General features: G+C 38.0%; 2 protein-coding genes across 6 annotated transcripts in view; one reads left to right on the top strand and one right to left on the bottom strand.

The window, feature by feature from the left end:
- Positions 1-13,607, top strand: part of LOC107750233 (adenylate cyclase type 2-like) — a 51,243-nt gene extending 37,636 nt beyond the window's left edge. For all 3 annotated transcript variants that reach the window (XM_016565525.1, XM_016565523.1, XM_016565524.1), the window contains 10 exons: positions 201-338; positions 454-549; positions 854-1,032; positions 1,386-1,497; positions 1,594-1,752; positions 3,452-3,598; positions 4,154-4,258; positions 8,211-8,325; positions 11,267-11,391; positions 12,209-13,607. In XM_016565525.1, the coding sequence (XP_016421011.1) occupies positions 201-338; positions 454-549; positions 854-1,032; positions 1,386-1,497; positions 1,594-1,752; positions 3,452-3,598; positions 4,154-4,258; positions 8,211-8,325; positions 11,267-11,391; positions 12,209-12,355 (1,323 nt within the window). In that variant the 3' untranslated portion in view covers positions 12,356-13,607. The remainder of the gene's footprint in view (positions 1-200; positions 339-453; positions 550-853; positions 1,033-1,385; positions 1,498-1,593; positions 1,753-3,451; positions 3,599-4,153; positions 4,259-8,210; positions 8,326-11,266; positions 11,392-12,208) is intronic.
- Positions 13,608-15,298: 1,691 nt separating this feature from the next.
- brd7 (bromodomain containing 7) overlaps positions 15,299-24,375 on the bottom strand; it is a 12,166-nt gene continuing 3,089 nt past the window's right edge. Inside the window, exons 5-17 of one of the 3 annotated variants that reach the window (XM_016565520.1) lie at positions 23,238-23,382; positions 22,920-23,030; positions 22,488-22,663; positions 20,850-20,961; positions 20,636-20,711; positions 20,441-20,548; positions 18,953-19,088; positions 18,666-18,777; positions 18,446-18,502; positions 16,419-16,500; positions 15,967-16,110; positions 15,574-15,717; positions 15,299-15,445 (exon numbers count right to left, since the gene is read on the bottom strand). In XM_016565520.1, coding sequence (XP_016421006.1) covers positions 15,408-15,445; positions 15,574-15,717; positions 15,967-16,110; positions 16,419-16,500; positions 18,446-18,502; positions 18,666-18,777; positions 18,953-19,088; positions 20,441-20,548; positions 20,636-20,711; positions 20,850-20,961; positions 22,488-22,663; positions 22,920-23,030; positions 23,238-23,382 — 1,441 coding nt within the window. In that variant the 3' untranslated portion in view covers positions 15,299-15,407. Of the gene's footprint in view, positions 15,446-15,573; positions 15,718-15,966; positions 16,111-16,418; positions 16,501-16,874; positions 17,019-17,317; positions 17,415-18,445; positions 18,503-18,665; positions 18,778-18,952; positions 19,089-20,440; positions 20,549-20,635; positions 20,712-20,849; positions 20,962-22,487; positions 22,664-22,919; positions 23,031-23,237; positions 23,383-24,375 lie in introns of all 3 variants that reach the window. The other 2 variants (XM_016565522.1, XM_016565521.1) reach the window with 2 other exon arrangements.

The raw sequence follows: 24,375 nt of genomic DNA, 5'->3' as shown, positions 1-24,375 counted from the left end.
TTACAGTGTCACAAACATAAATACATATACATACTGTGTGACATGCACACAGTGTTCCTCCCAGTGTCCTCTCTGCCCCATTCAAATACACTGTTGCTTTTTCCAACACATTCTGGCTTCCGTAACCTTAAGCTTTTGCTCGGGTCGAATCCAGCTCTGTCTTTTTTTAACAGCTGTTTTTTTCTTTCTCTATTTTTCAGAGGATGTTTCCAGAGAAGTTAAAATCATGTACGTGGCTCTCGGCTCTTTCAGAAGCAGTGGTTAAGAGACCTTTTCTGCGCCTCCCATTGGCAACCGTGGCCACCGCAGTCATAGTCATCATCGCCATGTTCAACTTCGTAAAGCTTTTTTAATGCTTAGACAATATTGTTGATATATGTTTTTGTGGAAGCACGACAAAAGTAGGTTGGCCTCATTACATCTTTGCCCATCAAACTTTCTTTCACTCCACAGTATTTTAAAACCCTGGAGAATTTATGCCACACTCCGCTACAAAATAACAGCAGCATTCCTGATCCACCTATTGTATATGACCTTCCATATTTGCCTGTGAGTAGCAAGCACATAAATTACACACTTGTGCTTAATTGGATAGCTACATGGAGACATACTTCTGTTATTTTTATATATATATATATATAGCTAATTATGAATACTATAAATCCACATCATAACCCTAACAAATTATTTGCATTATTTATTACATTATTTACTGTATTTATTTCTCATCTGTGTAAATGAGGATGCGTCATATCCCTGATTTGAGATTGTAAGAGTATTATAACTTGTCTTGTTGGGGAAAAAACTGTACAAAAATGACTCATTTGGTTTCTGTATGATTTTGTCTTTCCAGTATTCTGTATATAATTGTATATTGGCATTGATTGCCTGTGGCGTGTTCTTGAGGGTGAGTTTGGAGCTGAAGGTGGCCTTCCTCTTCATCGTCTCTACCATTTCCTACATCATCATCTTCTACTCTCAGGAAAATCTCTTCAGCAGCTACAGCTGCCTGCTATACAGGAACCACAGCTGGTACACTCTCATAAACACACATGCAGTTGATTGTCATATAATTTTTATTATTGCATATTTAATTGTAGATGTTTATTTAGATTATCTTTGCCATCATTTAACACTTACTTAAAGTTAATTTATTAACGTTTGAATAACACTCTTAAAGGTAATCTTTAGAAAATTTCATATTTTCATATTGGACTTTTAAAACAATTTATTTTTAGTGTGTTATTTTACATTTATTTAGACTAAATAGAATTTGAATACTGCCAATTTATTGGCCCTAACATGAAAATAATGATCAGTATTAGCCAGAACTGTAATATTGGTGCATCTCTAGTATAATCATGCCCAGCGTTTGTCTGTTGTAGTGTGGAGGACGGTTTGATGCTGTGCAAAGCAGGACTTATGAAGCACCCACAGCTCATGAGCTGCATCTATATCACACTCTTCCTCTTTACCATGCTGCTCATATCCCGCCAGGTACACACCTCATACTACACACACATACAGTGCCACATACTGTCAGGACAGAGAATTACGCCCATCTTTGCTCTGTCCTCTCTCTCTTCCTCTCAGAATGAGTACCGCTGTCGTCAGGACTTCCTGTTGAAGAACAAGAACCTGGCCGATAAGGAAGAAGTTGAGCTGTGCGAAAACCTGAACCGTCTCCTTTTGGAGAATGTTCTCCCTGCACACGTGGCCGCTCTCTTCGTGGGCGAGAACAAAAAGAATGAGGTGGGGCTGCTGTCCACTATCTCTTTACTAAACAGGAAATACAAGGTAGGAACCGGCTTCAAATGGGTGGGATGAGCCTGTATATCACGTCTCATGTTACAACCTCATGCCTTCCATACAAGACCAGACATATACCAGTGATTCCCAACCAGGGGTACCTAAGCCGGTTCCAGAGGGCACTTGGAAAGATTTAGATTTTTTCTTTTTTGAATATTTAAAACAGAAACAAATGTTAATTCTTTAAAATTAGTAGGAAAGGATAGGACAGGACAATAGGGATATTAGGATAGGATGTTAGGATAGGACCATATTTGGCCGAGATACAACTATTTGAAAATCTGGAATCTGAGGGTGCAAAAAAATCAAAATACTGAGAAAATCGAAAATCGCCTTTAAAGTTCTTAGCAATGCATATTACTAATCAAAAATTAAGTTTTGATATATTTACAGTAGGAAATTTACGAAATATCTTCATGGAACATGATCTTTACTTAATATCCTAATGATTTTTGGCATAAAAGAAAAATCGATCATTTTGACCCATACAATGTTTTTTGGCTATTGCTACAAATATACCCCAGCGGCTTAAGACTGGTTTTGTGGTCCAGGGTCACATATAATGTGCGTAAGATTAATGTTTGTGAGAGTCTGACAGATTGGGCTGTGGCAGTGCATTAGATAAAAAAGGTTGGGAAACACTGCCATATACCACACAAGATTATATCATGCAATGCCATTCCAATATCATACTGTAAGATCACAATGTACACTATACTGAGAATACCAGACATCCCACACTGTATTTGATAGTAACCCTCTCAACCATTTTCTACCACAGTCCATATTGAACCATACCATAATAAAGAAAGATTCAAAACTTTAGGTTAGAAAATAGGCCTGAAGTAATTATTGTGATTTGTGAGTTTTTATTGACAAAGATTTTTGTTCCTCCCTGATCTGCATTTTTCAAGAAATGTTATTATAGTATTACAATTATCTAGAAGTGCAATGGTTTTATCTTATTTTCTTTTTCTCACTCTCTAGAAATAATTTTATGTTAATTTAACACACTACTGGTTCCATTTGCGGATCGGTACGATTTTTTTTTCTGAAAGAAGTCTACAGTGTCACATGAGCCTTCAATAATCATTCTAATATGCAGATTTGGTGCCCAAAAACATTTATGATTATTATCAATATTGAAAACAGTTTTTTTTTTCAGGATTCGTTGATAAATATGCGAATATATAAAACAAATCATTCTTCTCTTTTAGCGATAGTATTTTTTTTGTAACAATGTAAGTCTTTACTGTCATCTTTGATGAATTTAATGTCCTTCTATTAATTTCTTAAAAAAATATTACTGACCCTTTAAACAATAGCCCAATATTTTATTTTGTTTCCTTACTGTCTAATATGCAGATTTTTTTGTTTGTGAAACAACTCATCAGGTGTCTCGGTACATTCAGTCTTGTGCCTCTCTGATTTTTGAGTACATTTAGTGACAGTTTTCGTCCTGTTACTCAAAACACCCATGTCATGTATCAATCGTACCTCATACCTGTACACATATATTCACATAGTCTGTGAATGTCCTGTCATAAAACATTTTTTGTTGTTTCTGTTGTATCATGTGAATTATTGCGACACAGAAGCACTGAGCTCTTGCTGCATGTGTCTCTCTGATCCTCTTCTCCAGGACCTGTACTATAAGTCATATGACTGCGTATGTGTGATGTTTGCCTCGGTGCCAGACTTCAAAGAGTTCTACACTGAGTGTGACATAAATAAAGAAGGACTGGAGTGTTTGAGGCTCCTCAATGAGATCATCGCCGACTTTGATGAGGTCAGAGTGATGTCATGTCTCATGTCTCAAAGCATATGCATTTGTGCTGCTTTTCTCTGATCTCCTTATTCCAGTCTTTCTTCTTCTGACATTCCCTGAATGAATGAATGAATCATTGAATATGAATAGTGCTCTGCCAACATCCAAAATGCTTTCAGTTCTAAGGGCGTCACCTCAGCTATCACATGGGTAATTTGATTAAATGAGGCAGCCGTTGTGTAAATGTACACTCATATCACTTCAACTGCTTACTTGTGTGAGCTGCTTTTGGATTGAGGATTCAGCAGGAAAAAGGCCAGGACTTGTTGGTGATCACTGCCACAACAAAGCTCTGGGTTGACTGACCACACAAAAGTTTAGGCCAACAGTTCTGGCAGCAATTTGGTTCATTGAGAGGGATCTAAATACAGGTTTCACATATTGATAGTGCGGAGTTTCAGTGTGAATCCTCTCATACTCTCTGTCATTTAATATGCGATAACATCATGGCATGGATTTCTACTGCTCTGAAACACTGATATCCACTTGGCCCTTGCCTCCTCTCCTTACCTGCAGTTGCTGTCTAAGCCCAAGTTCAGTGGTGTGGAGAAGATTAAAACCATCGGCAGCACATACATGGCTGCTGCGGGACTGAGTGGACCTCCAGAACAGAGCAGCCAGGTACTGCACTACATAGTGTATGCAAAGACACCCCATACCACTATATAAACATCTAGAGCAAAGGGAATTCAAACACATAAATCTCAATAAATGCATTCTTAAAATGCATAAACGATTACACTGCGTTAACTTCTCAACCTCTCGGGTATCTTGTGTATATTATATTTAAGAAAAAGTGAAGGAGGATGCTCTCTCATGCTAAGTGTAGGTTTAGAAACCAGTTCATTTTGTGTTAAATTGTCAGCTTTTGCTGTCATACTTTTGACATTTGGTAGCTACTAAATGGAAAGCCGGCAGTCTGTCACTGTGCACCAATCAGTGATGGCGGCATTTGCATATCCTGAGGTTTAGCTTCAGGATTACTAAGAAAGAAATTTAACTGAATCGCAAAACCTTTTGTGAATTAAATAGATAAATCTGATCAATCCACACATTAAATGTAATGTTTCAAATGAAACTTAATATCCTAATGATTTTTGGCATAAAAGAAAAATCGATCATTTTGACCCATACAATGTTTTTTGGCTATTGCTACAAATATACCCCAGCGGCTTAAGACTGGTTTTGTGGTCCAGGGTCACATATAATGTGCGTAAGATTAATGTTTGTGAGAGTCTGACAGATTGGGCTGTGGCAGTGCATTAGATAAAAAAGGTTGGGAAACACTGCCATATACCACACAAGATTATATCATGCAATGCCATTCCAATATCATACTGTAAGATCACAATGTACACTATACTGAGAATACCAGACATCCCACACTGTATTTGATAGTAACCCTCTCAACCATTTTCTACCACAGTCCATATTGAACCATACCATAATAAAGAAAGATTCAAAACTTTAGGTTAGAAAATAGGCCTGAAGTAATTATTGTGATTTGTGAGTTTTTATTGACAAAGATTTTTGTTCCTCCCTGATCTGCATTTTTCAAGAAATGTTATTATAGTATTACAATTATCTAGAAGTGCAATGGTTTTATCTTATTTTCTTTTTCTCATTCTCTAGAAATAATTTTATGTTAATTTAACACACTACTGGTTCCATTTGCGGATCGGTACGATTTTTTTTTCTGAAAGAAGTCTACAGTGTCACATGAGCCTTCAATAATCATTCTAATATGCAGATTTGGTGCCCAAAAACATTTATGATTATTATCAATATTGAAAACAGTTTTTTTTTTCAGGATTCGTTGATAAATATGCGAATATATAAAACAAATCATTCTTCTCTTTTAGCGATAGTATTTTTTTTGTAACAATGTAAGTCTTTACTGTCATCTTTGATGAATTTAATGTCCTTCTATTAATTTCTTAAAAAAATATTACTGACCCTTTAAACAATAGCCCAATATTTTATTTTGTTTCCTTACTGTCTAATATGCAGATTTTTTTGTTTGTGAAACAACTCATCAGGTGTCTCGGTACATTCAGTCTTGTGCCTCTCTGATTTTTGAGTACATTTAGTGACAGTTTTCGTCCTGTTACTCAAAACACCCATGTCATGTATCAATCGTACCTCATACCTGTACACATATATTCACATAGTCTGTGAATGTCCTGTCATAAAACATTTTTTGTTGTTTCTGTTGTATCATGTGAATTATTGCGACACAGAAGCACTGAGCTCTTGCTGCATGTGTCTCTCTGATCCTCTTCTCCAGGACCTGTACTATAAGTCATATGACTGCGTATGTGTGATGTTTGCCTCGGTGCCAGACTTCAAAGAGTTCTACACTGAGTGTGACATAAATAAAGAAGGACTGGAGTGTTTGAGGCTCCTCAATGAGATCATCGCCGACTTTGATGAGGTCAGAGTGATGTCATGTCTCATGTCTCCAAGTATATGCATTTGTGCTGCTTTTTCTCTGATCTCCTTATTCCACTGTCTTTATTCTCCTGTCATTCCCTGAATGAATGGATGAATCATTGCATATGAATAGAGCTCTGCCAACGTCCAAAATGCTTTTAACTCTAAGGGCGTCACCGTGGCTATCACTGGGGTAGTTTAATGAAATGAGGCAGCCGTTGTGTAAATGTACACTCATATCACTTCAACTGCTTCTTTGTGTGAGCTGATTTTGGATTGAGGATTCAGCAGGAAAAGGGCCAGGACTTGTTTGGTGATCACCACCACAACAAAGCCCTGAGTTGACTGACCACAAAAATGTTTAGGCCAACAGTTCTGGCAGCAACTTGCTTCACCCAGAGGGATCTAAATACAGGCTTCATATATCGCTAGTACAGAGATTCAGTGTGGTATGGCTGCTTTCCCTCTTTTTCTTTCAGTTCTTATTATTCTCTCATTCTATCTCTGTCATTTAATGTAAGAAGATAACAGCATGGCATGGATTTCTACTGCTCTGAAACTCTGATATCCACTTGGCCATTCCCTCCTCTCCTTACCTGCAGTTGCTGTCTAAGCCCAAGTTCAGTGGTGTGGAGAAGATTAAAACCATCGGCAGCACATACATGGCTGCTGCAGGACTGAGTGGACCTCCAGAACAGAGCAGCCAGGTACTGCACTACCACATACCACTATGTAAACATCCAAAGCAAAGGGAATTGAAACACATAAATCTCCATGAATGCATTCTTAAAATTCATAAACGATTACACTGCATTCATTTCTGAACTGTCTTCACCTCTCTGGTATTTCATATTCAAGAAAAAGTGAAGGAGAATGCTCTCTCATGGCAATTGTAGGTTTAGAAACCAGTTCATTTTGTGTTAAATTGTAAGCTTTGGTAGCTATTATGTCACATTTTTTCTGCTAAATGGAAAGCAGGCAGTTTGAGTATGCCTGCCGTCTGTCACTGTACACCAATCAGTGACAGTATTTGCTTATCCTGAGGCTATACTCAAGGATTACTAAAACAGAAGTTTAACTTAATGAACGGCTAAAACTTTTGTGAATAAAATACATAAATTGATCAATCCACACATTAAATGTAATGTTTCAAAGGAAAGTTCACATCTATTATTTAAATGCATGTTATTGATCTTATTGTAAACATTCATCTATGTGTGCTGGAAATCTCCAATCATTTAGTCAGATTAAATTCAGCCCCTTTCTTACAGACGACTGCAAGCTCACATTCAGATCCGCCTCCATCATAATTTACAACCGATGGATAGAACCTAATCCCTTCCCTACATTTTTTTCCCTAGTAATCACAATATGGAAGAAAAGATCTACTTCCATTACATTTAAACACACCTCTTTCTGTGAGTGTAGGCAGGGTGTTAAACATATCTGTAAATTACAGTTAAGTGGTTGATTAGAATGGTTACTTATTAATTCTAAAAAGCAAAAAAAGATACATTGTTAGTTCTATATTAATAAATGTATAGCATCAGGATTGCTGTTATGACTGGTGCATAGCAACAGGCCATTTGCAGCATATTTAAACCTCAAAATGTGTTTCATTAAGTAGCACAAATCTTAAATGACTGCGAATTTCAAAAGCTTGATACTTATGAATTGAGACTGATGAATTTCTTCTTATTTCACTCTTAAGTCTACACCGCTGCATGTAATTACAATGCCATTTCCTTGACTTAACAGAAATTATAGTGAATTTCTTTTCTTGAATATGATTTACATAAGAGCATGTGAAGCGAACATAGCTGAGAAGTTAACATGCTGAAAGAATTTATGAATTTTAATAACACTTTTGTGCTTTAAGATTTGAATTCACCTTGACTGTATTGTTATGAAAAAAGCCTTTTCAAGACTGACCAGCACTTGTGACTTGTGCACTTGATGAATGAGGTGATAAAAATAGGAGTCTGCACATTTAAGAACCAATTGAAAGAGATGTTCCTTTCTTCAATGCAGTTCATTTTATTCTCTGACACCTGGTCACCCAGCATTTTTCAAAAGTGTCCTTCAAGCTACATAATTTACGTATCTCTGGTTGACTGAGCTTTGTTGCGTGTGCCCTCAGGACCGTGAGAGGCAGAATGCTCAGATAGGAAACATGGTGGAATTCGCCATCGCTCTGATCGGCAAGCTGGACGGCATCAACAGACACTCCTTCAACACGTTTAGGCTTCGTGTTGGTAAGTCTGATTACAGAAACCTCAATTCTACTCCGTTGTTAATTACTCAGTTATTGCTTGGAGTCTGAATTAGGAGCCAAGCATCAAAGGTGCTTAGGCACATATTGTATCCGTTAGTGGTCTTCTTCTTTTTCATTGTCTTCTTCGTCTTCTTCTCCTCCTTTTCCACTCTGGAAGTCTATGGCAGCCCATAGAACCGTTTGCAGGAAAGTTATGAAATTCACCACACAGATAGAAGACAGTCTCAGTATTAACCACAGCAAATTTCGAAAGATTATGCAAAGAGTTGAATGCATACTTAAACTTAAATTTCTACAACTTAAGATTTTTCGCAATTTAGAATTTTCTGAAAAATCTAGTTTTCATTCTCATTCTAGACAGTGTTATCATCTTCAGACAATGCTGGCAAAAAGGTATCAAAATATTTCCGATAGACCAATCTGTTCTTGTAAAGTGCGTTAACAAATTTGACGAAATTCATGCAAAAATGGACATGAGACTATAGCTTTGCAATGCTTTAGCGGATTCTGACCAAACTTGGTACATGTTATACCAAGTATGACCTGAGGGCACATGAGTAGTTTTGGCACAGCGCCTCCACCTGTTACAGTTTGACCAAAAATCACAAGATTGATTTTGTTAGATTCAGAGTGGCATACCGAATCAAACAATATTCCTATGTCAGCCATTTTGAGCACGGACCATTTAGAATTTTGAAGTAAAATGCTGTAGGCTATTTTACAAACACATTAATGTATTGTTATGAACCTTATCTTATAGAACTGCGTACGGTAAAGTTCTGAAATTTGGCACACAGATGGAGGACTTTTTTAGAGACTCTAACTTAAACTCTTTAGCGCCATCAACAGGCCACATTTGCACTCATGTTTCTGCTAATAACTTTTGAAACGTAAGGTCTAAAAGCAAAATTTCTTGGCTCAAATGCATACCAAAATTTACATTTCTACGGGTGAATTTTTTTTTGCAATTTTGAATTTCCCAAAAAATCTAGTTTTTCAAACTCATCCTAGATGGTTTGTCCAATTTTCACCAGATTCAGATCATCTTCAGAGCATTCTGGCAAAAGGTTATCAAAAGCTTTTTGATATACCACACAGTTTTCATAAAGCATGTTAACGAATTTGACAAAAGTTTGTGCAAAAATGGACATGAGACTTTGCAACGCTTCAGCAGAGTCTGACCAAACTTGGTATGTGTTATAACAAGCATGACCTGAGGGCACATGATTAGTTTTGGCACAGTGCTACCTACTGGTCAAAAGATATTAAAAAAATGACCTTTTTGCTTATAACTTCTGACTGGTTTGGCCAAAAATCATACTATTGGTTTTGTTAGATTTGGAACGGCATACTGAATTGAATGATGCCTGATTTTCCTATGTCCTATAGGCCTTTTTGGGTGTCGGCCATTTCGAGTTTTGTAGTAAAATGCAACAAATCTCTTTAACAGGGTCTCCAACCCTGCTCCTGGAGAGCTACCATACTGCAGAGTTCAGCTTCAACCCTGATCAAACACACCTGAACCAGCTAATTAAGGTGTTCAGGGCTACTTAATTACAGACAGTTGTGTTAAAGCAGGATTGGACCTTAGTTCTGCAGTAAGGTAGCTCTCCAGGAGCAGGGTCGGAGAACTCTGAGGCCTCATTTATAAAATGTGCGTACACACAGATTTGATCTTAGAGCGTGCGTACGCTAAAATCCACGGCAACATTCATATTTATAAAAACGGTATTTGACGTGGAAAAGTACTTACCGCCACGTCAGGGTCTGAGCAGGCGTACGCTAGGGTGACCATACGTGCCATTTTCCCAGGATGCGTCCTGGCCAGGATTTGTTTTGGCTTTGTTTTCCTGTTTTCATGCTTGCTGAAGGTAATGACGTTTACAAGGCGGAGATCTGACACCAGTCATCTGCGCACAATTTCAAGATCATTTGCGATTTATAAATGTCACATCTGGAAGAGAGGCGTACGCACATGTTTTTGTGTGCACGTTCGTTTTCTCTTAAATCGCACTTACGCACTTTTGAGAAATGATCTTAGAACAAATTTAGGACGGTTTATACGCAACATTTTATAAATGAGGCCCCTGGTCTTTACTGATTAATTAAAGACCGTTCCTGAGCTCTTCATTTTACCTCTGTTGTGCTTGGCACTTTAATTGCTGCTTGCAGCTATATTTAATACTTGCATTTAGTCAGACTCAAGATGAAAAACACTTTACCTCCAGGTATTGCATAGATATTTCTTTTTAGACTTTGCATCTCTTACTTCTGCATTAAGGGTTAAAAATGAAACCAATATGTACAGGATGTAGCTAAAAATCTCACTGAAAACAGAGGCAGCTCATAAGAGAGATCTTAGGCATCTTGAGCAGCTCAGGGTAGCAGATGCACTCGGGAACTGGCATAAAATGCTTCATAAACGCTCCATTTAAGAGTCTGAGTGCATATCGCCCATCTGTGGCAGAGATCTGATAAAAATTATAATAACAGGCACAAATCCCATCTAAAAAACTTTATTAGAAAAAGGGAAAAGCACATTCCAGCACATTCCATCAAACTCACTGTCTCACTAGATCTACTAAATGCTTCAAGTTAGTGGATACCAATTATGTCTGTGAGCCAAAATTATGATGTTTAAAGAGTGATGTCAGTGACACTAAAAACAGAACAGTCTAGGGCTAATTGAAATAAAACCAAAATGGTTTAGTGAGATTTATCAAGTTAATTGAAATAAATAAAAAAGACTGCAGAAAATGCTGCTCCACATGAACTCATCTCTGCATGTGCCCCGAGTTTGGGTCATTCGTGAAGTGCAAGTGGGAATGCAATATTCTGCATGAGTAGTGCTTTTTTAAACATCATATAAATGTCATATTTGCAGAGTTTGTTCATTGATCTGTGCATGTTTGTTTGTGCAGGTATAAACCATGGCCCAGTGATTGCTGGGGTGATTGGAGCCAGGAAACCCCAGTATGATATCTGGGGAAACACTGTGAATGTGGCCAGCCGGATGGAAAGCACTGGAGAGCTGGGTAAAATACAGGTATGCACTGAATCACTCTTACAGTATTCACCTCTCTAGATCCACTATGATAATGATTCTCTTCTCATTTTTAGATTTTCAAAATAGCCAAGTCATTAAAAAAAATCAAATGGTGATTAGGGGTGGGCGATATAGCCTCAAAATTATATCACGATATTTCAAGAATATTTGCAATAACGGTATTTATGACGATGTAGAAAAAACAAAACATGGAACAACGTTTTATTGGTGATTGCAGCTGGCAGGCAGCAGCATTTATTAGTGCAAACGAAATGAAGGGCATTTTCCATCCTTTTCCAATGAGCTACTGTCATTAATGACAGACTACCTAATTTGAAGTGTAAATCTATTGTCATAAGGTGGCAGCAGCAGCTTTGTGTTCGACTTGAAGCAGACCGATCGGTGTATGACGTCAAAATACCTCGAGAGTGACTTACCCCTTATTTACACTGCACGCGTCTGCGGTGCGTTACGGCTCCGATGCGGCCACTCTAGTCAATGCTTGTGTGTACACCAGCGGCGCCGTGGCACGTTTCGGAAACTTCCCAGAAGAGGCTCTCCGCTCCGCTTCGCTAAAGATATGCGCCTTTGCCTATTTTTGATGGTAAGAGTGTGCGCTCGAATATGCTCTAGAACCGGTTTGTGGTGTTGTTGTTGTGCGCGCTAAGGGAACGTATATCTGCCATACATCATTGCGTCGCTATATCATTGATATCGCGTTATGACACTTTTTTTTATCATGTAAAAATGTATACCGGTATTATCGTGGATGGTATGATATGGCACACCCCTAATGGTGATCATGTTTGTGTTGCAGGTGACAGAGGAGACGTCTGATGTCCTGCAGAAGCTGGGCTATTCATGTGAGTGTCGTGGCCTGATCAATGTGAAGGGCAAAGGAGAACTCAAAACCTTCTTTGTGTGCACAGATTCCAGCAAACAGCAGGGCATCGGTCTGAGCTGAGACTGAAGCCACTGCCGCTGACAGCTTCATACACACACACATGCACGTACACACAGACTCCGGAACCTATATGTGATCTCTTTGTTTTCATTTAAGAATGTTATTGCTACTGGATTTGTTTCTTTAGAGCATGTCTAAAGAACTGCACATTCTTTCTAACTCTAACATGTTGGAGTTGTTTTGGCAGCATTTGGAGAACTGAAACTCTCAGACATACAGCAGCATATTCTGTACATACACGCATCTCACACGAACACAAGCTGAACTTTGCGATCCTCTTATGGGAAACCGACCACAGACAGTGGGTAACTGAGCTTGGTGAAGGAAAATCCTGGTTCTCGGTATTGCTCTCAGACTTTCTGGGTACTGCTGTCATAGTTGCCTTGATCCTGTTGGATTTAGACTGATTTGGGATGACTGAACTGGTTGGCCGGTTTTGGCTTGCAGGCAGAGGGAACACTTGACCCACACAAACCCACCATCGCAGACGTTTAGATATCTAGAATTTCTTCAGTCATTTAAAATAATATGTATCTTATTCTAAACCTTTCTGTCAACTTTTGGACCAACAAAATGGTGGATGCCATTTGTTGCTTGAATCTACATACTGTGGATGATTTAATTTTATTTTTTGGTTTGTTTTCTTTAAAAACTGCCAAGTGTTTTGAATGCCAAATATTGACAAGCAGTGTTGATTTGCTGTTGCCTTTGAGTTAAGATTGTGAATGTTGGAGATGAGCCTTCCTTAGCTTCGTAACGTGCTACAAACGAAAACTTAAGAAATGTTTACATATACCGGGAAAAAATATCAATGACTTAAATTCAATTAACTTTAAGTGAAAGTGTGCTTTCATCGCTTTCCCATCATCTTTCTTCGATCGTGACCAAATGGCTCTGTGGCTTCACTCATCTGAAGTTGTAAATTCGCTACTGGATGTATTCATGCATCTTAGCTTACACTGCAGTAAATTGATTTGCTCAGACGGTCTCTGCTTCTGTTCTGTGAGAATGCTTGGTGAAAGTGGGAAGTGTCTGTCTGATGAAGCCATAGGCATAAATGTTAAATCTTACGCGCCTCTCTGGGTTTTCAGCCCTCTTGAGTGTTACAGTGACTGAATTTACATGGTTTGAGATTCTGCGCTGCCTTTCTGTACCGCAGTGTTTGTGAGGAGTGCCTGCCGTCTCCTCTGTTTTGTATGCATTGTTACAGAATAAATAATTTTACACTTTATATGTTTATAGCACGTTCATTTATCACAGATTTATGATTTGTTGCCTTACCACAGTAGCAAATCTCCAGAGGTCATTGTGAAACATGAATCACCATGATTTCCCAGTGCTGCAAGGATTAAGAACCTTACTGAAGATCTCAGACTTGGAATATTACTTTTAATTTAAAATGTGTATTTGCAAATTTTCCTCATTTGATGTTATATAAATCTGGCAACATGAAGGCGATTAGAATTGCCCATGATTTCTTGTAAACAACAACCCTTTAGTTTGGCTTTAAATCAAAGCATCAGTGCCGACACGTAACAACATTCAGAGGACTTGGTTTCATTTCCTTTAAGGTTTATACATAATTCTCCCAAAGCATGATAGGATTTGTGAATCTAGAAGAGAGAACAAGCCGCTGTCAACTGCTCTCATGTTAAATCTAGAATTTTCAAACCATTTCGTATTTTATTCTAACATTTACAAATGCTACCCGTGCTACTACTGTTCATTTACTCACCCTCATCTCATTACAACCCCATAAGACCGACATTAGTCTGCAAAAAATAAAGTATAAACATTGATAAACGCACATAAATACAGCACATCAAATATGTGACCCTGGACCACAAAACCAGTCATAAGGGTCAATTTTTTTTAAATTGAGATTTATACAACAACTGAAAGCTGAATAAATAAGCTTTCCAGTGATGTATGGTTTGTTAATTTTGTTTACATTTGAGATTTATACATCATCTAAAAGCTGAATAAATAAACTTTCCATTGATGTGTCGTTTGTTAGGATAGGACAATATTAGGACAATACAACTCTTTGAAAATCTGGAATCTGACAGTGCAAAAAAAACAAAATACTGAGAAAATCGCCTTTAAAGTTGTCCAAATTAAGTTCTTAGCAATGCATATTACTAATCAAAAATTACGTTTTTATATATTTACGGTAAGAAATTTACAAAATATCTTCATGGAACATGATCTTTACTTTTTTTTGGCATAAAAGAAAAATCGATAATTTTGACCCATACAATATTTTTTTGGCTATTGCTAAAAATATACCCAAGCGACTTAAAGGGATAGTTCACCCAAAAATTGGCAATGGTTGCCATTGACTTCTATAGTAGGAAAAAAAAATACTATGGAAGTCAATGGCAACCACCAACTGTTTGATTACCAGCAATCTTCAAAATATCTTCTTTTGTGTTCAACATAAGAAAGCAACTCATACAGGTTTGGAACGACATGAGGGTGAGTAAATGATGACAGAATTTTCATTTTTGGGTGAACTATCCCTTTAAGACTTAAGTTTTGTGGTCCAGGGTCACATATGGTAAATGGAAACTCTAAACATGCTGATGCACGAGAACAAATGAGGTTTGTGCTCACAAGCACATGTGAGCTTCCATTTACTATATTTGAAAAGCTTTATGTATGTGCTTCTATGTGATTAAAATCCTAAATTAAATGTGCTCTTGTGAAGACTTGAGTGAATTCAATTCATGTGAATTACTTTCGCAGCATCTTTTTTTTTTTTAAGTGGTAAAGTTTTGGTTGTGTGGACTTTCAGTGGAAAGACAAAAATGATGAGAAAATATCTTAATTTGTGTGCCGAGTAAATTATGTACATTTTCATTTTTGAGTGAACTATCCCTTTAAATGAACTGTTTATTTCTATATTACTCGCTTTTTAAACTTAAGAATGGAAACACAAAATGCTTAAAGAAGATGCTTATTTAATGAAACAGAAAAGTAAATTAGAAACAGCACCATTGAGGGATGACATGGAATAAGCAGAACTGATAGATTGCAATGATGGAGGATCTCAACACACTCCCTCCATGGGTTCGGTTATATCTCCCACTGAAACACAGAAAACACATTTATTTAGATAAATAGTTTCCTAAGCACTGTCATAACAGTTATTTCACAAACAAAACTCATAAAAGACCAAGCCGAATGTCCTAAATATTCCTTGTGCTTAGTGTTACCTGTGGTCAGGTGTGTGAATGAATCCTGTGCAGTATGGTTAGGTAGCGAGATACCCATGGCCTTTCTGATACCGTACACACTGCACACGTCACCGGGGGTCACCTGACTGGTCAGCTGGGCCAGGTTACCCGTAACTTTCTCCGCTGCAAGAAGGATGGTGGGGGTTAGAGGTTATCAAAACTACAAAATCTGCTTTTAAACAACTGCTGAAACCCACAGTTCTGTTAATGTGCAACACTACTGACTCACTAAAACTTCTTGAGTAAGGGGAAAAAAAAAAAAAAACTCATAGGCAGGAAAAAAACATCCCCTTCCAGTAAGTGTTTGTCTAGTATCTGAAAGAGTGAGAGCAGTGATCACAGGTCATCTTTTGTGTTTGTGTGTGTACGTACCAAGCTGCAGCTCTTTAGCAGTAGGAGCCAGTAGGCAGATGATGTTTGGCGGCTGTTTAGCGCTCAGTCTCTCTTTCTGAACCTTCTGCAGCTCCCTCAGCAACACTGTCGTCTCATCCAGCTTCTGCTGGAAATGCTCTGCTTCTAATGGAGGAAGAGGAATTTTCACTGAGATAAATCAGTCTGCTTAATAGGTGGGAAAGGGGTTCACATGTGTTATTGATGTGACGCGTTCCATTCCACTGCTGAAAGAGGAGGATCATTATGAATTCATTCAGCATAATACACATGAAAGATGTGTCTCCAGAAAACAGTTCATTAATAAACTGGGGGGAAAAAATAAAAAAAAACGTGGGGCCTTGATTTCCATAAGGTTTGATCATACACAAAATGACTAAGAGAGATTTATGATCCATATTTCAAACTAAACATTTTAATAATGGGATTTTTACCTTCTGAGTCAAAGCTCTCAGGGAGCAGGTCAGGATTCAAACCCAAAGCACCATCACCGCTGCTGGGCTCTGACACAACAACCTGAATCCTGTGCAGTATGGTTAGGTAGCGAGATACCCATGGCCTTTCTGATACCGTACACACTGCACACGTCACCGGGGGTCACCTGACTGGTCAGCTGGGCCAGGTTACCCGTAACTTTCTCCGCTGCAAGAAGGATGGTGGGGGTTAGAGGTTATCAAAACTACAAAATCTGCTTTTAAACAACTGCTGAAACCCACAGTTCTGTTAATGTGCAACACTACTGACTCACTAAAACTTCTTGAGTAAGGGGAAGAAAAAAAAAAACTCATGAGGCAGGAAAAAAACATCCCTTCCAGTAAGTGTTTGTCTAGTATCTGAAAGAGTGAGAGCAGTGATCACAGGTCATCTTTTGTGTTTGTGTGTGTACGTACCAAGCTGCAGCTCTTTAGCAGTAGGAGCCAGTAGGCAGATGATGTTTGGCGGCTGTTTAGCGCTCAGTCTCTCTTTCTGAACCTTCTGCAGCTCCCTCAGCAACACTGTCGTCTCATCCAGCTTCTGCTGGAAATGCTCTGCTTCTAATGGAGGAAGAGGAATTTTCACTGAGATAAATCAGTCTGCTTAATAGGTGGGAAAGGGGTTCACATGTGTTATTGATGTGACGCGTTCCATTCCACTGCTGAAAGAGGAGGATCATTATGAATTCATTCAGCATAATACACATGAAAGATGTGTCTCCAGAAAATAGTTCATTAATAAACTGAAAAAAAAAAAAAACCTTGGGGGCCTTGATTTCCATAGTTTGATCACACATAAAATTGTCTAAAAGATTTATGATCCATATTTCAAACTAAACATTTTAATAATGGGATTTTACCTTCTGAGTCGAAGTTCTCTGGAAGCAGGTCAGGATTCAAACCCAAAGAACCAAGAGCCGTCACACTATCACCACTGCTGGGCTCTGACACAACAACCTACACAAACAAGCATGACGAGGTGGGCATGGATTGAACATTATAAATGCTATTAGTGTCATTTTTGACCAAAGTTCCAATTTCTTTTCTTTTGAACTTTTAAATGGTATTGTATCTCTATGTTTATTGTTGCACAGAGAAGTCCATCAAGTGCATGGAAGGTGATTTTACTATTGTGAGTTATATTACAGTGAATTTGCATTCAGTTCAGTGTTTGCACCTGTTACACACAGAATTTATTATTGTTCATATGACAAATCAAATACAAAATAAATAAAATGGCTTTAATAACAATTAGTTATTTTAATGTACTGACCGCCATATTATTTGTTCATTTCCATTTCGTAGATTTTACAAAGCACAATACATTTTTTGAAATTGAGATGTTCCTTAATATCCTAATGATTTTTGGCATAAAGGAAAAATCGATAATTTTGACTCATACAATGTTTTTTTGGCTATTGCTACAAATATACCCCAGCGACTTAAGGGTCACATATAGAACATCTGGGTGGGAATCACTAGGTAAAATCCCTCTTTGTTCTTTCTTCAACCCAGCTGTCTTGGCTAGTGTGTAATACATAGTTTTAACCTATGCTATATGTGAAATTTGGACTGCTAAAAACAGTGTTGAACAGTAGCACCACCCTGCTAAGGTATGCTAGCAGAACCACAGTCAAAGACGGCCTTCCACACACGGACTAATGCTACAGTATGTTCATAGACGACTCATGCTTACCTTTCCCTCGACGTCTACAGCACCCTCACACACACAGATTAGTGTGTGTGAAGGAGGAAGTAAAAAACGACAGGGGGGAGTGTGTTTGTGTGTCTGGGCAAATAGTCTTTCCATTAGTGTGAAAGTTGGTTGGTGTTGTTGACACAGCTGTTGCAGAGCAGAGAGCCTGCGGTTCTGACGCTGCCTTTAAATAGCAGGTTTGTGTCTTTACTTCCACTCAAGTGAGCTATACACTAGTATGCACTTATAGACATTTGAAATTTTATTTTCTGAGGACACGAGAGCATTTTACCTCAGCATCATCTGTTGTGTCTACTTTCTCTGCAGGCTCTTCCATGGGCAGATTATCCTGAGGAGAACAAAAATCATCCTATCAAGCCCAGAAATAATTAAGAGTAAGCTGCCCAGTTGAAAATAATTCAAAATAGATATTACGCAGTATATAATTTAAGTGGTATATCATGCATTAATTTCGCCATGCAGATGAATAAGTGTGTAGTGAGGTTTCTTACAGTTTCTGTCTCTTTCAGCTGCCTTGAGTGCTCCCCACTGGTCAAAGCGTCCAAGACATTATCTGCCAACCTGCTCATGTGTTCCTCGGATTTAGCCAGGTAATCTGCAATGCTACACATAAACACATCCAAACTACATTTGTGGAACACAAGGGGAACGGTGGAAGGGTGTGAATCAGGGCTTTATTGTTTGAGAGCTTCACAAAACAACACAAATGCATGTGGCTTAGTCATCTAAAACCGATCAATGGATATATTTCATTATATGGCTGATTCTATACACACACCTTTCAGATTCTGGCTGACTGTTGTCCTCTCCATAGAAGGAGTAAATGAGATCAGAGTCCTCTTTGCTGATATTGGCAAAACTGGAGTCATATGTAGGTGCATATGAGCTGAATGGGCCATAATTCATATAGGCAACTGCAAAGAGAGAGAGAGAGGGGCATGTGGGGACTTTTACAGATTCAATGAACTTCAGATTGATTCCTGCATTGGTAGTTATATGTTTAAGAACATTTCTGCCAAAGCAAGCAGTTAGGCTGAACACAGATTTAAACTCTAGTTCTCTAGTTGACTTCATGGCCTCCTATTGTCCACAACAATATTCAAAGGCTCCTTAGCCCTAGTTTGGTTTCTGAAACTGATTTTAATCTACGGGAACTTTTAGTTTCTGTAAATTAAAAGTTACTAAAATAATTCAAATTCAAATTCAAAAACTTTCAAATCTTTTAGGAGCAGAATGTTCTTCCGGGTTCCCACTCCTTTTAATAATTGTTTGTGATTTACTGGATAAGGACTAAAGATTTTTTTTTTTTTTTTAATTCTAGAGCTTGGCATAAATTATATTTATTCAAAAATGCCCATGGCTTTTCAAGATTTTCTTAAATTACACAACATTTCCAGGTCTCAAAATCACAGTTTTAAAAATAGGCTGCCTTATATAGATCCTGGTTTTCCATGACTGTGGAAAGCCTGGTTCTTTAAAGGAAACAAGGGGTGAAATAAATAAGTTGATGTTTTAGGTGTTTTAGCTGATTGTAATGCTTGTTTTGTCTTATTTTAAATATTTGTAAGTAATCTTGAGGCCCCCTGGTTAAGAACTATAAAAGACGATGGTCTGCCTACTCCAAAACAGTCACTTCTGAAGCTGCATGGTAGAATTCTTTAACTTCACTCTAAACCTTCAGGTTTTTTTGATCAAACAAATTTTTACATTTTGAAAATGTGAAAGAATACAAGAAATTCTCATGGAAAACTCACCAGGATGCTGTTAAAGGTTACCAGAGCAGAGCTGTGAGATTGTTAACTAGCACCAAAAAAATGAAGCCCACCCAGATCTTAATGTTCTTACTCCTTAAATGGAAGGCTATGATATTTGTTTGACGTATCATTCATATCAGTAGCGTGGTGTGGAACAGATGGCACTCTGTTCCATACTCAGGGTGAAAATATGAAAAAGCACCACAGATGAGTAGGAACTTAAGTCCACTGATTCAGCAGTGATTTTTTCCTATTGACAGCAGGAACAATTAGATTTTTTTTGGCACGTAATATTACACTCCTCTGGCAGTTGAACTATAGGTTTTCAAACAGAGATTATAAGGCACCCCTCCCATGATCTTCTCCACATGACTGAAGGTAAGGCCACAGACGAGAGAGACCGTTTTTCCAGGAAAATGAATATAGTACTGGTTTAACAGAGCGGCTGAGACTGATACACAGAAGTGAGATTCAACTGGTGGGAAAATGAATGGAGAGTTAATATATATTACCTGGAGTGACCATGTTTCTCTTGTCCTCTTTGAAACCCTGAAGGGTGTTGATTCCAGTCTGCAGTCTACCTCCCATCATGCCCAATTTGACTGGGCAGTATCCTGGATCTAACATGGAAACATGATGAACTGTACACTTGTATTGTACATATGTCGAACATTTGCTTGTTTTCTTGAACTCTCATTGTCACAAACCTCCAGCGCTCAGGTCGGCGGGGTTCAGAATGCCCAGAGTGGTTGAACCATCAGACTTCCTCCTCTCAAACTCCAGCTGCTCATAAAAAAACAAACAAAAAAGACAGAAAAGTGACCCTTCATAAACTGTTATCTGACATCCTCAGTGAATGATCTCACATTTGAGGGATGTACAATAACACATGATTCATCCTATCTGGTCTTGTACTCTTACCTCACACTGCAGGCTTCTGTTTGAGAGTTTCCCTCCAGAATCCTCAACGATCTTCTTGATCTCCTCCAGGTCTTTCTCTGCCTGGCTCTTAGCATCATCTTTACTGTCCCTGCTACACAAACAATGCAAGCATTGATGCAATTCTGGATATATACCCCTTCAAAGTGACCAAATCCCCCACATATGAGCCACATCATTCCTGCAATGAATTCCAAGTCTATAATTAACTCTGAAGTCAGAGCAGCGATTGGATAAATGATAAAAAGTAATGTCATAATAGATCAATGTGTGGTCCGTTCTCAAGCCGCTACCCGACCCAGTGGAGTAGTGTGCAGGAAGATGACTCATCCTCCCTGAAAAGCAACAAAGTGTGTGTGTTTAAAGAGCGTGTAGCTCGTGCGCTACAGATGGCCTACAAGTCACAACATGTTTAAGCATTCCAAGACTCTTGGTCACTGCAGCAGCCAATCCGATTTACGTAGGCAAGCAACAAAAAGAGAGAGTAAAATAGAGAAAGCCAACAAACACCCCGGCAACATCCTAGAATGTCTCACTGGCTTGAATACAGCAGCAGAAGCCCTGAATGCAGTTACAAAGCCATTGTGAATTGCTCCACAGTTAGAAAACACACAACAAATGGTGAAAGGAAGCATTTGATAATTCATTTGAATAATTTTACTGAAGGTATCACTCATTTATGTACAGTCAACACTCCTTTTTCCAGGCAGACATGATAGGCTACCATGATAAATAATGACTGGAATCAATTCTCTGTAATGGCAGCCAATTAATATCCAAGATAAGGGTCTGAAATTAACTTTTAACTTTTTCTTCTTTTTTTTTAATTTTTAAAACAATCTCCTATTTTTCACCACTGCAGCATTTAATTTATTAAAAATATAGTAAAAACAGTAATATTGTGAAATATTGTAATACTTTTAATATTTTTAAAAAATAGTTTTCACAGTCCTGTGAAAAGGCTAAATTTTCAGCAGCTATTACTCCAGTCTTCAGTGTCACATTATCCTTTAGAAATCATAGAGCATAGTCTGTTGCCGCATCAGATACTGATCCAGTCTCCACTGCACCCATCAAAATACGAAGACAACCCAATATGATTTTGTTTCTCGTATATATATTTGTTTTGATGTCCATATGCAGGGAATATTTCAGATATGCGTTTCCACGTGGAGAAAAAGAAAATGTAACCTAATTTTATCTAGGTTTATCTAGAATGCCTCCATTTGCCTCCGAGGGAGGTGGTGTCGTAAGACACACCTTTAGACAGATGTTTTCCATGTTGTGTCTTTAATTTGCTCACGTCACAGCAGACTTTCGTTCTTAAACTATGCATTATGTTCAAGTTTTAAAAAAAGTAACCTGCCAACTGGAAGGAAATTTCCTTGATGATAAGGAAGGATTAAGGCCTGTTCACACCAAATATTAAATAAAACCATTAATGTGCAATGTATTTTGGCTCCAACACACTTGCCTGGAAGTTTCTAGAGAATCTGAAGGTCTTGATTAGCTGGTTCAGGTGTGTTCAATTAGGCCCTCCATGAACAAGTTTGGGCACCCCTGTTCTAGACAAACTAGTCCCAGATAATAAGCAAAAAAACGGAAACATATTATTCATACCTTGGCATATCTTTGTTCCCGACACGGGGTGATTGGGAGTTGTCACTTGTGTCCATAACAGATGAGTTCTCTTTGGCAGCATCTGATGTTCCGCCCTCATCCTCTGCTGAATGACTGCTGGATGTCTGCAGGCCAGCCATGAACTCTATGCTCTGTTTTAAACTGTCCAGTCTCTCCTAAAAGCACACACATAGTTAACTTCCATATGTGCAAGATTTCCAACTTTGCCAGTTTTATAGATTTGATTGGGCATAACTGAAGAGGTAAAACTTTATTCCAACCACACTAGCAATAGGATCATATTGTACACAGCACACCAGTGCCCTCTGCTGTAAAAACACGTTTGGTTTCACAAACCATACCTACTAAATAAACCTACTTTCTAAATGTAATACAAGTTCCGATACAATTGTTCAGGTTTTTCCAACTCACCGTGCTCAAGATCTTCATTCCAGAGTGAAGGAGTTTCTTTGCAGCTTTGTAGTAAATCGTCTCTGGTTTGTTGTAGATCATAGCATTCTGACACATCACTTTGAAATCCAACTGTGGGGAGAACAGTACAGAATAGTCAACTATTTTGTCAAAATGAACAAGATATATTTTCATCTAAATGACCTTCATCAATATTCAAATGTTCTATGACTAATTCAAATCTTCTACCCTCTGCAAATTAAAGCAGCTGGCATATTCAGTCATTCAACTACTTAGTGCCAGTCTGTGTCCTGGTAACAGCTGTGATGATCATATTACCTTGAGCTCCTCAAGTGACTGGTATTGCTCCTTCTTCACTTTCTCCTTCATAGTGCTGAAGTCCATGGGTCTCTTTATAATGAGAGAGTACCCTGGAGCAATCAGGTCTGTCACAGGAAATGAGAAGAATGCACTTGGGTCCTTCCTGCAATAAACAGCAGCCAACAGCTTTTAGCTTTCATTCGCAGTAATTATAGACAGGATTATGATCATAAGCCACAGGTATATAAGACCCACAACATAGGTCTGATAAGGTACTCAGATAAAGGCCCAATCCCAATTCTACCCCTTAGCCCTTCCCCTTTCCCCTCCGTTTCGCGTGTTCACGTGAAGGGGTAGGGGTGTCTCGATTCTCTTTTGGTTGGAGGGGTAGGGGTAGGGGAAGGGGTATAAAATAGAATTGGGATTGGGCCAAAGACTACTTATGCAGGTCATTTGTGTTAGAGAACAGTTTCAAAGTTATAGCCTATGCACTGCCATTCAAAAGTTTGGATCAGTAACTTGTGTTTGTTTGTTTATTTATTTATTTTTTTTTAAATAATTCTTCTATTCATCAGGGATCAATTGATCAAAAGTAACAGTAAAGATGTGTATGTTACAAATGATTTATATATATTTTTTAAAATTCTGTTCTTTTAAACATTTTATTCACCAAAGAATTCTAAAAAATTTATCATTCATTCATTCATGTATTTATTAAGCACCGATAAACACAACAGCAGTTGACCATAGTGCTGTACAAATATAGAGTAAAAAGCCAGAAGAAAAAATAAATAATAATAACAACAACAATAATAATAATAAAAACATCAATAAAATCCAGAACAAAAATTTAACTTACAAAGTTAAAAAGCCAAGGTAAGAAAATAGGATTTCAACTTAGTTTTAAACTCATAGACAGACTTTGAAGCTTTCACAGATGAAGGAAGGTTATTCCATAGCCTCGGTCCAACTATTGCAAATGCACGATCACCTCTTGTCTTTAGCCGTGATCTAGGCTGAGCCAAGGAGAGGTTTATTGTCAATCTCAGACATCTTGTTGGCTTATTTTCTTTTAATAAGTCAGAGAGATAAAAGGGTGCCAGGTCATTTAAGGATTTAAAAACAAGTACCAATATCTTAAAATCAATTTTATAAT

Source organism: Sinocyclocheilus rhinocerous, unplaced genomic scaffold (genome assembly GCF_001515625.1).
Source record: "Sinocyclocheilus rhinocerous isolate Xijiao unplaced genomic scaffold, SAMN03320098_v1.1 scaffold1744, whole genome shotgun sequence".
Lineage (NCBI taxonomy): Eukaryota > Metazoa > Chordata > Actinopteri > Cypriniformes > Cyprinidae > Sinocyclocheilus > Sinocyclocheilus rhinocerous.
The sequence above is the reverse complement of the archived record's forward strand: the minus strand, read 5'-3'. Positions and strand labels throughout refer to the sequence as shown.